Below are 17157 nucleotides of genomic sequence, written 5' to 3' on the forward strand. Positions count from 1 at the left end.
CTAGAGTGATTTCATAACTATTACCTGATTTTAAATTAGAAGGATCCAGTGAGACAACCCACCTGTTTTTTTTTCTTTTTCTCTCTTTTATGCAAGTTAATGAACTAAGTAGATCAGTGCGCAACCATGGGCAAAACATGAGATTGGCTTAGATAGTTGACATGTAAGCTATATTTCGTCTGCAATATTTATTGAAAACATACATGTGCACAATGACCACTTCTCTCAAATACATCGTTGCAGTTGTTGGTCAGCTAGCTAATGAATTTTAGCCATATTAGCATTAATATGAAATTCGTCATAACACACAAGACATCGTATCAATAAGATGACCTGCCCTTCAGGACACTTACAGCACACCATGTCACAGGAAGGCAAAAAAGATCAATGACATCAACCACCTGTGCCACGGGCCTGTTCATCCCGCTATCATCCAGAGGGCGAGGTAAGTACAGCTGCATCAAAGCTGGGCCAGAGGGACTGCAAAACTGCTATCTCAAGGCCATCTGACTGTTAAATAGCCATCACTAGCCGGCTTCCACCCGGTTACTCAACACTGCACCCTAGAGGCTGCTTGGAATCACTGGCCACTTTAATAATGGAAAGCTAGTCATTTTAATGTTTACAAACTGCTTTATTCTTTTCATATGTAAAAACGATATGTTCTAATGTATTTTAGTCAATGCTCAAAACTCTGACGTTGCTTGATCTAATATGTATTCATTCCTTTATTTTACTTTTAGATTTTTGTGAATTGTTAGATACAACTGCACTGTTGGAGCTAGGAACACAATCATTTCGATAGACCTGCAATAACATCTGCTAAATATGTGTATTTTATTTTATGAAACAAGCTGAATGGAGCTATTTACCATTCCCCACATGGCAGTTTCTTGTCATTCTTGCTAGCAATGTGGCCATCCAGAATCACAACAGGCTAACTTCTTCCCCATGGAAGCACGAGCCACCGAGATCTTGTAGCCTATATTTGCATGTTTCCGTTGGGGAACGCCTACTCTGTGAAGTGCGCGTGTGCAATAATTCAATTCGCCTTGCACTCCTAAACAACGATCTCAAAGGGTAAAGTCTAAATAACTTCGTCCACTCTGTGCATAACAGATTCTAGTTTTGCGACCAGAACTGCATTGAGATCAAATGTTTCATCGATGAGTAAATCAGCAGAACGTTGGCCAAAATCCATCTCGTTTCTGGCTTGGTTTCCTCTCGCTACCATATTTGGCAAGTCGGTTAACAACAAATTGTTATTTATTCAAATTCAAATTCTTATTTACAATGACGGCCTAACCCGGATGACGTTGGGCCAATTGTGCGCCGCCCTATGGGATTCCCAATCACAGCCGTTTGTGATACAGCCTGGAATCGAACTGACCCCTCTAGCTCTGAGATGTAGTGCCTTAGAACACTGTGCCACTCAGGAGCGTTCAACAGCGAAATCAGAGACCTTTGTGCCCAATTCATGAATTTACATCCCTTTTCTCTGTCTTAGCTAGCCACTGACTACACTTTTTAGCTAGGTAGTTTAGCAGAGCAGTATAAATATAAAACATTTGTTTCTTTTACTTAGACTAGATAATTGTTTTGTACTGTATGTCGTATTTGGTGTCTATTTCAGATATGATGGTGTTTTTCAAGGATGAGTATATGAGCATTAAAAGGGGAGAAGACCACTGGAAGTCTGGCCATGTGAAGAAGTGCAGCCATAGTGAGGGGCAACTTACCGGTTTGGTCAGGGCCAGCATGAGGGATACAGTTTATCCTGTGTCAGTGAGTGTAGCTATTAAGTTAAGTTTTAGCATCTAGCAATACAATGTGTTCTATACTGCTGTCAACATTCTACAAGGAAAGAGCCACTTGATCAATTATATCATCATTAACCAGATTACCCCGGATACTAGACTTCTATGAGCGATAACTCAGTTCTAGAAGGTTGTCATTGATGCAAATGAATCTACTGATAGCTACTTTATTGGGGGAAAATGTACTTTCTATGCCTGTGATATGTGGTTGTCCCATCTAGCTATCTTAAGATGAATGCACTAACTGTAAGTCACTAAATGACTGAAATGTAATGACCAGAGGCATGCATTCACACAGTCTTGATTTATAGGATCCTTTCCACTATAGAATTGTCAAGTGGTAAAATCCCAAGTTATCAATTAAACATTTATGGAAAAACTGCACTTAAATATTCTACAACTGTAATGTCATCAATCAAATCAAACTTGATTTAAATAGCACATTTCTTACAACAAATGCATTTCAAGGTGTTCAGTAGTTGGATGGGGTGTTGTCTGTAAAGTGGGGCACAGATAACGAAGAGGAGGGCAGCAAGACATTAAAAATGGCTACAGAGATGGATTTGCATGAGCCAGGGCTTTGGGTCACGGGGTCTGGGATCCTGGGTGGCTTACCGGATGGTCTGGTGGGCACCACAGCAGTGGTGGAGATCAAGTGTCCCTATGGTGCAAAAGGGACCACACCATTGAAGAGGTAGTGAAGTCAAAGGATTTATATATTTCTATATCATGGAGGGAGGGTCTTACAGCCTCCGTGAGGTCCAAAGGCAGCTCCACATCACTGGAAGGGACACCTGCCTCTTTGTTGTGTGGACCAACAAAGCCTCCATCACTATCCCCGTTCAGGGTAAAGACCTCTGGCAGACTCATATTGCCCCTCCTGTTAGTACCTGTTTTCAGGGAAGCTAATGGTCCAAAAATATTCCACAAAGTTCACATACTAGAAAATATCACATTTACATAAGTATTCAGACCCTGTACTCAGTACTTTGTTGAAGCACCTTTGGCAGTGATTGCAGCCTCGATTCTTCTTGGGTATGATGCTACAAGCCTGGCACACCTGTATTTAGGGAGTTTCTCCTATTCTTCTCTGCAGATCCTCTCATGCTCTGTCAGGTTGGATGGGGAGCGTCGCTGCACAGCTATAAAAAAGTATTTGTTTAACACTTTTTTGGTTACTACATGATTCCATATGTGTTATTTCTTAGTTTAGATGTCTCCACTCTTATTCTACAATTTAGAAAATAGTAAAAATAAAGAAAAACCCTTGAATGAGTAGGTGTGTCCAAACTTTTGACTGGTGCTGTATATAATGTGTGTTCATATATATGTGTGTGTGTAATGGGATGTATAAACATGATGGACAGTATGTGGATAGAATATGTAGTATATCTGAAGAATACGCAGGATAGAATAGTATATGTACCGCAGTAGTTGAATAGGATGACCTTGACTAGAGTACAGTATATACAGTTGAAGTCGGAAGTTACACTTAGGTTGGAGTCATTAAAACTCATTTTTCAACCACTCCACAAATTTCTTGTTTACAAACTATCTCATTGTAGAGTTAGTTAGGACATCTACTTTGTGCATGACACAAGTATTTTTTCCAACAATTGTTTACAGACAGATTATTTGACTTATAATTTACTGTATCACAATTTCAGTGGGTCAGAAGTTTACATACACTAAGTTGACTGTGCTTTTAAACAGCTTGGATAATTCCAGAAAATGATGTCATGGCTTTAGAAGCTTCTGATAGGCTAATTGACATAATTTGAGTAAATTGGAAGTCTACCTGTGGATGCATTTCAAGGCCTACCTCCAAACTCAATGCCTCTTTGCTTGACATCATGGGAAAATCAAAAGAAATCAGCCAAGACCTCAGAAAATAAATTGTAGACCTCCACAAGTCTGATTCATCCTTGGGAGCAATTTCCAAATGCCTGAAGGTACCATGTTCATCTGTACAAACAATAGTGCGCAACTATAAACACCACGGGATCACGCAGCCGTCATACAGCTCAGGAAGGAGACGCGTTCTGTCTTCTAGAGATTAACGTACTTTGGTGAGAAAAGTGCAAATCAATCCCAGAACAACAGCAAAGGACCTTGTGAAGATGCTGGAGGAAACCGGTACAAAAGTATCTGTATCCACAGTTAAACGAGTCCTATATCGCCATAACCTGAAAGGCCGCTCAGCAAGGAAGAAGCAACTGCTCCAAAACCACCATAAAAAAAACAGACTACGGTTTTCAAATGCACATGGGGACAAAGATTGTACTTTTTGGCCATAATGACCATCGTTATGTTTGGAGGAAAAAGGGGGAGGCTTGCAAGCCGAAGAACACCATCCCAACCGTGAAGCACGGGGGTGGCAGCATCATGTTGTGGGGGTGCTTTGCTGCAGGAGGGACTGGTGCACTTCACAAAATAGATGGCATCTTGAGGAAGGAAAATGATGTGGATATTTTGAAGCAACATCTCAAGACATCAGTCAGGAAGTTAAAGCTTGGTCGCAAATGGGTCTTCCAAATGGACAATGACCCCAAGCATACTTCCAAAGTAGTGACAAAATGGCTTCAGGACAACAAATTCAAGGTATTAGTGGCAAAAAAATCACAAAGCCCTGACCTCAATACTACAGACAATTTATGGCCAGGACTGAAAAGCGTGTGCGAGCAAGGAGGCCTACAAACCTGACTCAGTTACACCAGCTCTGTAAGGAGGAATGGGCCAAAATTCACCCAACTTATTGTAGGAAGCTTTTGGAAGGCTACCCAAAACGTCTGACCCAAGTTAAACAATTGAAAGGCAATGCTACCAAATACTAATTGAGTGTATGTAAAATTCTGATCCACTGGAAATGTGATGAAAGAAATAAAAGCTGAAATAAATCATTCTCTCTACTATTATTCTGACATTTCACATTCTTAAAATAAAGTGGTGATCCTGACCTAAGACAAGGCATTTTTACTAGGATTAAATGCCAGGAATTGTGAAAAACGGAGTTTAAATGTATTTGGCTAAGGTGTATGTAAACTTCTGACTTCAACTGTACATATGAAATTGTAAAACAGTATGTATTTTTTTTTTTAAAGGGACCAGTGTTTCATTATTAAAGTAACCAGTGTTCCATGTCTATGTACATAGGGCAGCACTCCTCAGCTGATGGAGTGTCTTTGATTTATGTTCAGAATAATAGACCAGGTAGTGGCAGACCCTGGCCGTGACCCTTCTCAGGGAGTGGGATATGGAAAAACACATTTCCGATTCACACAAGTATATTAATACACTGGTACATGTGTGAAATTGGACAGATTTAAATACACACTAGCTAGTTGTAGTCCACACTATTATAAGCATTTCGCTGCACCTGCTTTAATATCTGCTAAACGGTGTACACACTAGCTAGTACCACAGAGATTCTAAACCTAGTAGATACTGTACTGTCTTTGCCAGTACCTAACTTCTCATTTCAAATGTAATTTCACCACCTGTGCTGTTAGTGGCGGTATTCGACCTTTCTGAGCTCGAATGTCAGCGTCTGTGTCCTGAAAAGGTATCTGCTATATAGCTATTATTAACGGCGTAATTTCAGCATAGGCTGCTGGAGAATAGTTCAATGCAGTTGCAGTGAGGGGGGGATATTTGGTTGGTCAGGGCAGGGGGGGTGTGACTAGTTACCAATGTGCTTTTTGGTCTTAATTTAAGGAACATTTTTGGCATAAAGTTATCAGTGTGGTTAGGGTTATGTTTAAAATCACGTTTTAAGAAGATAAATTGTATAAACTAGTGGCGACCCTTTCATATGATTTTATCGATTTTTTCACAGTCTATGGATTTGGCGCTATCTACATCGGATATACGTCATGTCTCCACAGCCACAATATCCGCAACAAGTTCGCTCGTATCTGGTGGTGAGGTTATATAGCTAGTTATATAGCTATCCCGCTAACGGGAGTTGTTTGAGTTTCCATATAACGTTAACCGAACATTTACCTATCAAACCACAAACTTGCAATAGTGAATACGTGCACCATCATATATAGCAATATCAGAGATATGTACCTAGCTAGTATGGTAATCTAGCCAGCATTTCAACGTTTGCGTCCCCTTTGAAGAGTTCTTTCTGCTTACGTTAGCTTGCGAGCTAGCTAGCTTTCATAAAACATTTCGAAATGGGACGAGGAGGTGGTCGGAAGCGTGGAAAAGGCAATGGACCTCCTCCATTTGACATGGGACCAAGGCGGCCTCATCCATTTGACATGGGCCCAGGACCAGGTTGGTGTGGGCCGTCTGGACCTTTTGGTCCTTTTCACGGTGGCCCCGGTCCACATCCTAACTTTATGGGAGATCCAATGATGCAAGGCCCCATGCCCCCTGATTATCACGGATATGGGCCAGGCTATGGGCCAATGGGTCCAGGTGGACCCATGGATGGATATGGGCCAAGAGGCCCCATGGATGGATATGGGCCAATGGGTCCAGGTGGCCCTATGGATGGATGTTTTGATGGGCCACCAATGGATGGACCAGGATTCGGGTATGGTCCAGGTATGCCCGGACCATATGATCCGATGATGGGGAATGTACCAGGACCAATGCCCCCCCCAGTTATGGCCCCGCCAGTTATGCCCCCCCCAGGTATTCCGCCCCTTGGTATTCCTCCCCCAGGTATGCCGCCCATGGTCCCGCCTCTGGTGGACAACTCTGGCTTTCCTCCACCCTGGCAAAGCGAGGTAATTTTAGCTAGACAACTTGTGCTTTCTGCATATGGCAAATTCTCAATGTTAAACTTGTAAAAAAAAAAAAAAATGTCTTCGTGTTATAATAACATGACATGGTTTGAATGTGCAATCAAGAACAATTAGTTTGTTCTTCATGAATAAAATATTTAAATAAAAAATCATCCCTAACATCAGGTCTGCCTCCTTTAGGTAAACCCTTATGCTGTTCCTCCGCCGTCGTGGGTAAGTGCCACTGTGTCTGTACTGTCTTGTCATCACTATGATACAATTTCAATTGCATTTTGCTACTTACCTTCAACTTTTCACTGGCTCCTTTTCTCTTCCCGACAACAGCCCGTTCCGACAACAGCCCCCCTTCCGACTGAGACGACTGTAGTGCCTGATGTGTGGGGACTCTGCCGGGGCTCCGAGGTCCCTCAGCCTGATCCACCCCAGACTGATGAACAGAAGACCAAAGTGTCCAAGAAGGACAAAAAATCATCAGGGAAGAAGAGCTACAATGACAAGTAATGGTCATTATGTCAACAAATTAGGTGTCATCATCACTGTGCGATTAGTGTTTGATTGCATACAGTAGTTGGATCTTCCATACGTTACATTAGTTGTTCAGGAAGTTCTGTTTATATGCATATATTTTTTTCCTCTCAACACTTATAACTCATAGGCCTCCTCCACCTGGAAGATCCAAGGGGGTCATCTCGTTCATTGGGGTAAGTCCAAATGCTGAGAATCCTGCTAGAATGGAAGGTTCTTTATCTCCACTAGTAAACATTGCATTCTCAAATTGTGCTCTCCTGTCCACAGCCAACTTATGGCTACATCGAAAGAGACGATCTCAAAAAATATTCCTTCACTTTTGATGCGTTTCTGGGAGTCCCCAAGAACATGATACCTGGAGTCAGGGTGCATTTTACAGCCTATAAGGAGAAGGTGGGTCACTTTAGAAACATTTTGCTAGATATTGTTAAAAGGAAAACATTAGTCGGAGGAGTTTGAGCCATTGGTTTTCATTGTATTTGCCTTTTTTATACTTCCCTGTATTGTAAACCCAGGCAGGGGAGTGTGCCACCGATGTATCTGTACCTCCAGGGGGGACTGAGGAGATTGACTCCACCATTATTGAAGGTTTTGTCTGCAATGCTATCCCGGAGCAGCAGGTGAGAGAACTCTGTAGCACAAAGAAAAAATGTATTCATTCTTGACTTTATGAACATTTTCATCACTGCCAGAATGAGATGTTTTGATTATTGTAAGTATATTTGATTCTATGCTTGGCTTGTTATGACTAATACTTGGCATCTTGTTTAAAAATGTCCCAGTTGGTATTAACTGAATGTATGTGCCCCCACACAGCCTGGTGCAAAGCAGAAACCTGGCCAAATTGAGGCCAACATTGATGGCAAGACAAGAGCGCTGCTTTACTCAGAGAAGGACAGCACCATCACCCTGTTGCAAGGGGACCATGTGACGTTCAACTTATTAACCGACATAGTTTCCCAAAACGTTAGAGCCACTAGTATTCGGCCGAAGACACCACAGACTTTTAAGATCACTGGAGAGAAGAGGGAGGTGGTAAGTCTGAGTGGCACACCTATATTCTTGCACTTTAATTTTGGTAAAAAATGTGGATGTAAACTCTGGTCCTGGAGAGCTGCACGTCTTTTATCCAGCCCAGTATGACTACACCCGGGTCAAATAATAATCTATTCAAGATCTTCAATTGAGACCACAGTTATTTACATCAAGTGTGTTAGAGCTGGGCTGGAAGAAACTACTGCAAACAAAGTGGCCCAGTGGGACCAGAGTTGGCCATCCCTACTGTAGCTAGCTGTTTATCTTTTTATTTTATTTTAACCAGGGTGTGATAATGAGCGTAAAGGGTGGCTCTGGCACCATAATGGCAGCGAACCAGAACAACCTGCCCTTTGAGACCACAGAGAACATGAGTCTAACTGAGTTCGCTGTTATGGATGAGGTGGACTTTACAGTCGTCACAGTGAGTATACTGTGTCTTTCCCGTCCACATAATTGAGTGTCAAATTGAGTTTGTTGACACTGAATTAGGATCAGTTTGTACCTGGGAGTGATGTTAGGACCCTCTAAATGTGCAGGTTTTGATCCTAAGTATAGCAGTGTCTAAATTATTTGTTGATTGACTGATACATGTTACATTAACATAATGTCATTGTTTTCATTAGATCAAAGGGAAGGAGAAGGCCATCAGAGTAAGGAAGCTGAAGTGCTTGGTGACACTGGAAGATACCATGGAGAAGAAGGTTGAAGACACTGCAGGAAAAGACAAGGTGGGGTGCAGTTCAGTGCAAAATCTGATAGATGGTGGAAAATCTCCTGTCATTCAGAGCTGAGTACTTTCATCTGTGACATACCCAATCATGTCCTTATTACTGTCTCTCCAGTGGAAGCCAGTGGCCCCAGTGGAGATGGTGCTGCCCCAGAGGACTGTGGTGTTTGAGGACGTTAGCACTGTGCAGCATGTAGGAACGGTCGTTAAGGCTGTCCCCAAGGTGTCCGACAAGAAGCAGGTACGGTGTATTACTAAAAGATTGAAAGTATAAATCAGACAGTATTATTATGTGTTCTTGTTGGAAAACATTTTGGGTTGTCAAATCATGGATTTTAGAATATGTTATCTCCTTTTCCATCCAGGAGCAGGGCCTTTTGGAGGCGTGGGTGTGTGGCATACAGAAACCGTTATCGTTTGAAGCCGCTGACGTTCTGACTGACGCCACCATGTTCGACGGAGACAAGGTTCACTTTAACATCTCCACCAACCGTGAGACCAAGGAGGAGCGTGCCGTCAATGTGGAGATTCTCTCCGAGACGTTTGAGGAGTCAACAGAGCAACGCAGAACTGTAAGATCATGTTTAGCATGTGGTACATGATGCCTTTAAGTCTGAGGCTGGCTAGGTTTTTCCACACTAAAGAAGGATAAGATGTTTTATGTAATGCCTTAATGGATTTGCACAATATGTCTAAGTGAAGTGTTTTCCCGTCTAGGGTGTGGTGGTGCAAGCTGGGGAGCTGTCTGGGACCATTAAGTGCCATCAGAGCCCCCAGCTGCTCTTCTTCCATCTGACTGAGGTCATGGAGGAGACGAAACTGGACATCTCAGAGAAGGTGGAGTTTAGTGTCATTCCGGTAAGTTTCCCTGGAGCTGTGATCCGATTGGCATGGGGAAATTACTATCTATTGGTATACTGTACATGCAAGTAGCTATTTAGACAAATGTAGTTCTTTTGACCAGTTGTTTCCAACTTGAGGAACACGCAGTTACAGTTCCATATAACCCACACTGCTGCTGTCATATGGATCGATTTAAATGCTGTCCTCCACTGAGTCTGGTTCACATGATGATTCTTTTCAAAAGAAAGACAAAAGTTAAAGGCCCAGTAACAGTCCAAATGATTTTATCCTGTGTTTTGTATCATACTAGTGCAACAGCTGATGAAACTAGCACTGTAAAAGTATGACGAAAGGTGATCCGTTTTTATTTCCCTATACTTGCTGGTTGAAAATACAATCACCACAGGACCTTCTAATCAGCAGGTTTTGCAACGATGGCAATATAAGTTAATAGACCATTAACAAAGCAAGTTCAAAACCTCTCTGCAAATAACAGTTCGTTTTCAGGTTACATATTTTAAGCCCCTCCACTCTGGTGGATTGTGATTCCCGCGCCACAATCCTAACTGGTTAATGCAACGCTTGGGTGCCCTTCCCCACTCCCCTCAGACCAGACAGTCTTTTCAAAAACCTTGATTGAGAATGAGATTTTAGCTAAAAAGCTATTTTTGTTGCTTTTTGACAATTTTAACGGAAAACTGTTACAAAAAGTTACTTAGCTAATTGTTACCCAGAATTGATTTTGAGATAAAAACACCTGCGCTGGGCATTTTAATGCTTTCCATTTTCTCTTAGCTTGAAACAGCTGAAGGAGGTAACCAAGCGATCAGGATCAAACGCTTTATCGACAGTGTCTTCACCCGTGTGCCTAAGCTTGTGGGCGTGGCAGCAAAAGAAAAGGTCGGTTTATGATGGAACAAAAGCCTGTGACTTTGGTCAATGTTGTTTAGTGCTGGGGGATGTCATATTGACTTAGACAGCAACATGTCTATCCCCTATGTTGTATTAAATTGCCTATTGTCTTACAGAAGAAGATGACCATCAAACTGATGAGAGACTCAAAACTGCTCATCAAGGGCACAGGTGTCAAAGTAGAGCACAAAGATGATGATCTTACGTGAGTTTGATTGTGATTAGTAGTAGTATTGGTTCCAACATGAAGTCAAGGTAAAGTATCATTGTGTGACGATTTTGGATGGCGTTTGTTAGCTCAAGCCACAAGTACCCTGAAATCTAAACGTTTAACAGATGTGCTCAAAGTCATTTCCCTCATTATTTTGTGCCCCAGCAACGACAAACCTTCCTTGGAGGAGTCGGACAAGATGAAAGCAGTCGTCAAAACTCTGCGGTCAAAAACTGCTGGCTCTGGATCTGGTGGCAAGGACTCAGACAGCAGCCGGCGGCGATACGGGCGCAGAAGCCGAAGCCGGAGCCCCAGCCTAGACCAGTTTGGCCGGGTGAAGAAAAGGCGGAGCACGAGCAGGGAGCGCAGAGAGCGGGGTGGTAGCAACAGGTACAGGAGCAGTCGCAGCAGGAGTCGGAGCAGGGAGAGGAGCAGCCGTGGGAGCAGGAGACGAAGCCACAGTCTGGAGAGAAAAGATTCCAAGCACAGGAGCAGCAGCAAGGAGAGGACATCCTCGAAAAGGAGCCACAGCAAGGAGCGAGATGGAAGCAGTCAGAGGAGCTCCAAGAACGGTTCAAGCTCGGGAAGTAAACCTCCAGATAGAATGAACGATGAGCTAGAAAGAAAGAAGAGGGAACTAGATGAGCTCAATGAGTTGATATACCGCAAGAGAGCCATGGTCGCTATGGAGCAACATGGTGGAGTTCCCAATTTCCTGCCAGAAGGGAAGCCTATGGAGAAGACCTGCTTTGACTACAATCATGGAATGCCAGAGCTTCCTCCACAACCTAAACCACCCACTGACATCAAACCCAAGTCCATTCTGAAGAAGCGCCCAGACAATGTCACAGGGCCACTTTTCCCAATTCAGGTCAGTTGTTATTTCTAAACTTCTCTTTCAGTTAGAGAATCATTTGTTTTCAAGAGCTGGGGTGCTGGTGCTTTATATAGTTTTCATATATCAATATAAGAAACCTATTACAGTCAATATTATTGTGATCAGCACAACATGAGACAATTTTGATTTGTATGACGTGGTGGGAAATTATTTTGTTTCTTTGCAGACTGAACCCCCTAAAGCTCAACCTCTTGATCAAAGGCTTGTGGAACAGTACGGTTATGACGTTGAGACGCCCTATAAACCACACTCTGCCCAACCACCCTTCACCCAAACATCCAGTCAGAAGTCCTATTATGAAGGTTCACCAGCTGGACATCCTGCTCCTGACCTATCTGCAAAGTATGATCCATATGAGCAGACTTCTAGAGAGCACCCATCACAACCTTCTCCAGTTCTCCAAACACCTCTTGACCCTCATTCTTCAAATCGACCTCCTCCCAGCCGAGAGTCTCAGGAAAAGAACCCTAACTTGAACACCCAGCTCGCTCGTTTTCTCAACATCCTCAACAAAGGTGTGGATGCCGGTCTGCTGTCCACTGTGGTCAAGGAGTCTCGAGAGGAGATTGCTGGTATTCAGGAGGATAGTTCCATACCTCAAAAGTGTTATCGTGGGTCGCATGAACGTGGGGGTGAAGATCAGTACAAGGATACCTACAGGGGAAGAGAGGAGGAGCCAGAGCGCACGCACAGGGCCTTCAACATGGAGCGAGTGAAGACCTCCGATTCTAAAGATGACCCCAGAGACGAAGACCGGCTGCTGCCTCACGAGAGAGCAATCCAGGACAGTGGTGGCTTTTCCGGAATTCTAGGAATGACGTCCCACACCCAGTTCCTGAGAGAACCTGAACGTGTGGAAGAAGAGGATGACTTCCTCTATGGGGGTAAAGCCCCAGCAGCAGTGGCTGAGGAGGAGCGCTATGAGAAACCTGGGCGCACAGACAGATCCAGGGATGACGGGAGGTCCAGCCCATCCAGAGCCCCGGTGGAGGAGACCAAGAAGCAGGAGAGTCAGGACAAGACACAGCACTTCGACAAGATCAAGAGCCTGCTCCATTCCATCGGCCTGAACCTGAACACCTCCGAGGTCACCAAGCTGGCAGACAGGACCCAGGAGCGCCTCTACGGGACAAAGTCATCCAAACACTCATCAGATTCCTCTGAGAGAGAGACGAAGCACTCATCTAGGCGGGGAGATCGGCATCGACGACGCAACACCAATTCATCTGATTCCGAACGCCTCCGGTCGGCCTCGCCCTCCAGGTCTTCCCAGCAGGAGGTGTACCTCAGCCCTCAAGACACCCCGGAATATGGAGGGTTCCTTGACCCGGAAGAGGAGGCTGCCTTGGAGAAGGCAAGGCAGATGCAGAGCCTCACCAAGAAAGTGAGTGTCTCGCCCCCCACCACCTCTCCCACCTCCTCCTCACATCCTGGAACATCCTATTCCACCACACAGTGGAACTTCCCTGAGAAGACACAGCCCATTGCTCCTAAGGGTTGGCCTAGCAAGGGGTCTAGTACCAACTATCTCTCATCACTGCCGCCCGGTCCCTTAAGTCCCCCCCAAAATATTTCCCTTGTCCCATCCTTGACAAACACACCTCATGTTCCAGCTGGTCAACAAGCAGCTGGGGTGTATACTTATACTTCGCCTGTGGGACAATCCCCTGGCCTACCCACGGCCTTGCCCACCGCTTATTATGGGCATCCTGGTGCCCCCATGATACCGTTTGCAAAGACTCAGCTCACACAACAAGTGAATATATTGAATCAGGTGACTGTATCGAATCCCACAATGGATGTCTTGAGTCAAATCCTCCAAGTCACCAGCCAGTCTAGATGCCTCAAGGTGATTGAAACAGTCAAAAGTGGGTCCGGTGCACAGCAGGATTCGCCAAGACATAATATCACCATACCTCTCCAGATCAACACACAAAGCCCTGATGCTGCAGCTGGACAGGCCTCACCTCCCCCTCTATCACCAGAGACTCTGGGTCCACCAGTGACGGAAGACGATATCAAGGCCAAACAGAAGAAAAGGGTATGTTATGCTTTTGTTCATTCCATGTGTAGAAATTAGAAAAGGTTGTACCTGTCTGATCATGTTAAGTTTGTGTATAATCTACAAGCCAGCAACCCACCATCAGTCCTTGGTGTTGTTGACATTTGAATTGCATTATAGGCCATTTTAAAGCTTTTTGGGTAGTTGTTTGAAATTGTAAATTCCTGATAGTGCACTTTGGGAAAGTTCAGTGTGTGTACACTTTTTGTATTCCCAATTATGTCATATTAAATTGCTTCTGTTAACTTAATGTTCTGGATTTAGTGCACACTGGCAAGTCAGTCCAAAGCTGCTGCATTTAGGAGTTGACTGTATTTACAGTGTGTGTGTGTGTGTGTGTCGCTTTGTAGCTGGAGCAGTTTAACCTGCGGATGAGACAGAAGAATCAGCAAAGAATGAACGATACTCGTGACAGTAGGAAGAAGAACGCAACAGGTAACCCTTAGTGAGGTTGAAGTGTAGAGAGGTGTCCAGCCAAACATTGTAGCCTAGGTTAAGATTAGGTGATACCAGAACTAGTCAAGAACTTTAGCCAACTTAAATGACACTGGGCACTAAACACACATTTAAAGTACAGGATGAGATGATACCATACTGTAGGTGTCAAGAACCAGCCATGGAGGGAACACGGATAGGTTTGAGGCTTCATTTAGACAGGTTTAATGTAGGTTTTACTTGTCCAGCCATAGTTAATCAGGTTTCAGTGATATCTTAGATAGCTTTAGCTTTTCTATTTCCTAGATGTACATTTTCTGTTTTTATCGTTGTGTTAGGGCTAGGTTTTTATGTGTTCCTATATATTTGCTTTGAAAGCGCTGGCCCTGTAACGATTTACCAGCTTGGCACTTGTCTTGAATTGTGTAATGCAAGTATGTCCTAGTAGGAAAATGAGTTCCCATACTTGGTTTATGCTCATAAAGAAGTATTAAAAAATATGTTTATTCGTTGCGCATGCAATACACATTTTTAAGCATGTTGTCTTCAAGACTCAAGTGTTTTTTGCTCAGATAAACTAATACTAACAGAAACAATAGATAGGCATAGACTCCCATGTTCCTTTACTCTGGACAGGAGTTGCTCTAAAGACAGATATTAATGTTAGCTAGCTTTAACATGTAATGATTTCTCCAACAGATAAAGGTAAGTATTTTAGCAGAGTTTGCATCAACCGGTCTTAAGCTGTTGAATTGCATTATTGTTTGTGTAGTACAGAAACAGGGATCAGGTAAGCTGTAGGAAGTCCGCAAAAGTGTTAGGACTTTTTTTGGCAATATTAGAATTACTATACGTTTCTTGATTAGGGGAGTGGGTGTTCCAATCTCTACTGCTAGGGAGAAACTTTGACTTCAATGGGGGGACTTGTTAGTGTTTGTTTTTACTCCAAAACAGGGATAAATATTGGGACTGCTGTCAATCTGACAACTAGCTAGGGCCTGAATAATGAGGAAATGAGGGTGTGGTGTGGTAGTGCTACGTTAAGAAGAGTAAGCTAGGTCAGACTGCAGATGGTGTCATTTGCTATTTAGCTTTAGTGTATAAGCTATATTTAGTGTCAAATATTTCTTATACCTCAGTTCATTAGGATAATTTTTTTTATAGTACTAGACTAGGTTAACTAACTGCAGGAGAACATAGTCTTGAGCGTCAGCTCCGTCAGTTCTGAGCCAAAGGTGGAAGATTAACAGCCAACCAGCAGCCTGCGGAGTCCCAAGAGCCGGTGCGTCAGTAACGTCAACCTCGCAGAGCCCCTGTGATGCTAACCCACACATGTACCCTGTGTTATTGTTGCGTTTTTACAGGAAAAGTTCCCAAAGTTACCTTTGCGAACACAGAGCCTAGGAACGTGTGGATCTGTGGCCACTCCCTTATATATTGGGCAGAGATGAGGGCCAAGTCGCCCGAGATTGGCATGCAGCTGGGCATGGACCCCAGCAGTGTGCGGGTGTGGTGGAAGGGCACACAGGGCATGACGTGGGCCCAGCTGCTGCCCCAGCTTGACCAGCTGAAGATCAAGTGGCCCAGCCCAGACGTGGTTATCCTGCACCTGGGTGGGAATGACCTGGGCACCCACAACCCTGAGGCCCTTCTGGCATCTGTGAAGAAGGACCTGACCTCCATGAGGAGCATTTTCCCACAATGCCTGTTGGTCTGGTCTGACATCTTGCCCCGGATTTCCTGGAGGCACACAGAGGACAGCGACACAGTGGACAATGTTAGGGCTGCCATCAACAGAAGAGTTCACACCATCATCGCTGAGCTAGGTGGCACTGCTCTGACCCATGACAACATCATGTGTGGCTCAGACGCAGGCCTGTACAGGCCAGATGGTGTTCATCTGTCTGGTAAAGGTATTGATACTTTCAACTTGAACTTGCAGGACTTTTTGGAGAAGTGGGAGACCGAGGCAAGTAATGGTCCTGAGATGAGTTAAGAAATGCCCAATGAATTCATTTTTTATTGGGGGTGTTTTTATTTTCATTTCTCTGTTGTCATAGTTACCTTACTGCGCTGGATACCAACCTACGGGTTGATTTTAGATGTAATGTTACTTCATTGCAAATAATACATTCTGTTATGGTAGTATCCACTTTGATTAAATGCTGTATGTAATCTTTTCTTTTTTAAGTTTTAGCATACTGATGATTAGCATGTTGTTTATTCATAAAATGCTAGACTTTTACTTATTGTATGAATTTTGTTGGACAGAAGCAAATAAACTAGATAATTGGAAAATATCATGTGCTTGGCATTTCATTTGGCTCTGAAGCCTCTGAGATATGAAACTTGTGTTAGAAGAGGCATTCAAACTAGGTTGTCTGTAAATGATGGCGGTAAAAGTGAAGGTCTTTTAGTTGAGTGGAAATTCTAACATTGTCTCTTTCTTGTCAAAACATATACTCACTCAATTTTTAAGTTAACTGCAGAAGAAGAAGAAGGAAGATGACTTTATTGTGCAAGTACACAAATATCCAACGGAAATTCTACAGGTATACAAGAGGTAACTTTTGTTTGTACACTGTTGCTAGAGCTTTTCTAGTGTAGTATTTAGCTAGCAGATTGGCCACTCCAGGGTTCTCTTATGTATTACTTTACCTTTTATTTCTGTAACTTAATGTTCTATTCTTTTTTTTTTTACTATCCAAGCTGTAAGGTTGCTTGTTGCTGACCAGCGGCAAGTTTTTTTCCCTCCTACCTACCTAGGAGTCTCTATCTTTACCCATTTTCTAGGATGATCTCAGGACTAGGTTTTGAACATCCAACATAGCAAAGGTAACACAAGTTCAGCTGAATTAGATTTTAAAAAGAGAGCATTTTTATTGTTGTCACTTTTTGGAAATGACACAGCATTCAATTACAAAGA

The 17157-nt window shown here is 43.4% G+C and overlaps 1 protein-coding gene across 1 annotated transcript; it reads left to right on the forward strand.

Moving 5' to 3' along the window:
* The first annotated feature begins 5491 nt into the window (after positions 1 to 5491).
* On the forward strand, positions 5492 to 16531 carry LOC129852384 (uncharacterized). The gene is made up of 18 exons (XM_055918270.1): positions 5492 to 6559; positions 6758 to 6790; positions 6902 to 7074; positions 7233 to 7278; positions 7373 to 7498; positions 7621 to 7725; positions 7922 to 8140; positions 8427 to 8564; positions 8767 to 8871; positions 8986 to 9111; positions 9236 to 9442; positions 9588 to 9728; positions 10509 to 10613; positions 10742 to 10830; positions 11002 to 11707; positions 11901 to 13775; positions 14147 to 14231; positions 15596 to 16531. Exons 1-18 carry the CDS (start codon positions 5999 to 6001, stop codon positions 16225 to 16227), a joined length of 5472 nt encoding a protein of 1823 aa, XP_055774245.1. The 5' UTR covers positions 5492 to 5998; the 3' UTR covers positions 16228 to 16531.
* The last annotated feature ends 626 nt before the right edge of the window (positions 16532 to 17157 follow it).

The sequence above is a fragment of the Salvelinus fontinalis genome, chromosome 1, assembly GCF_029448725.1.
Source record: "Salvelinus fontinalis isolate EN_2023a chromosome 1, ASM2944872v1, whole genome shotgun sequence".
NCBI lineage: Eukaryota > Metazoa > Chordata > Actinopteri > Salmoniformes > Salmonidae > Salvelinus > Salvelinus fontinalis.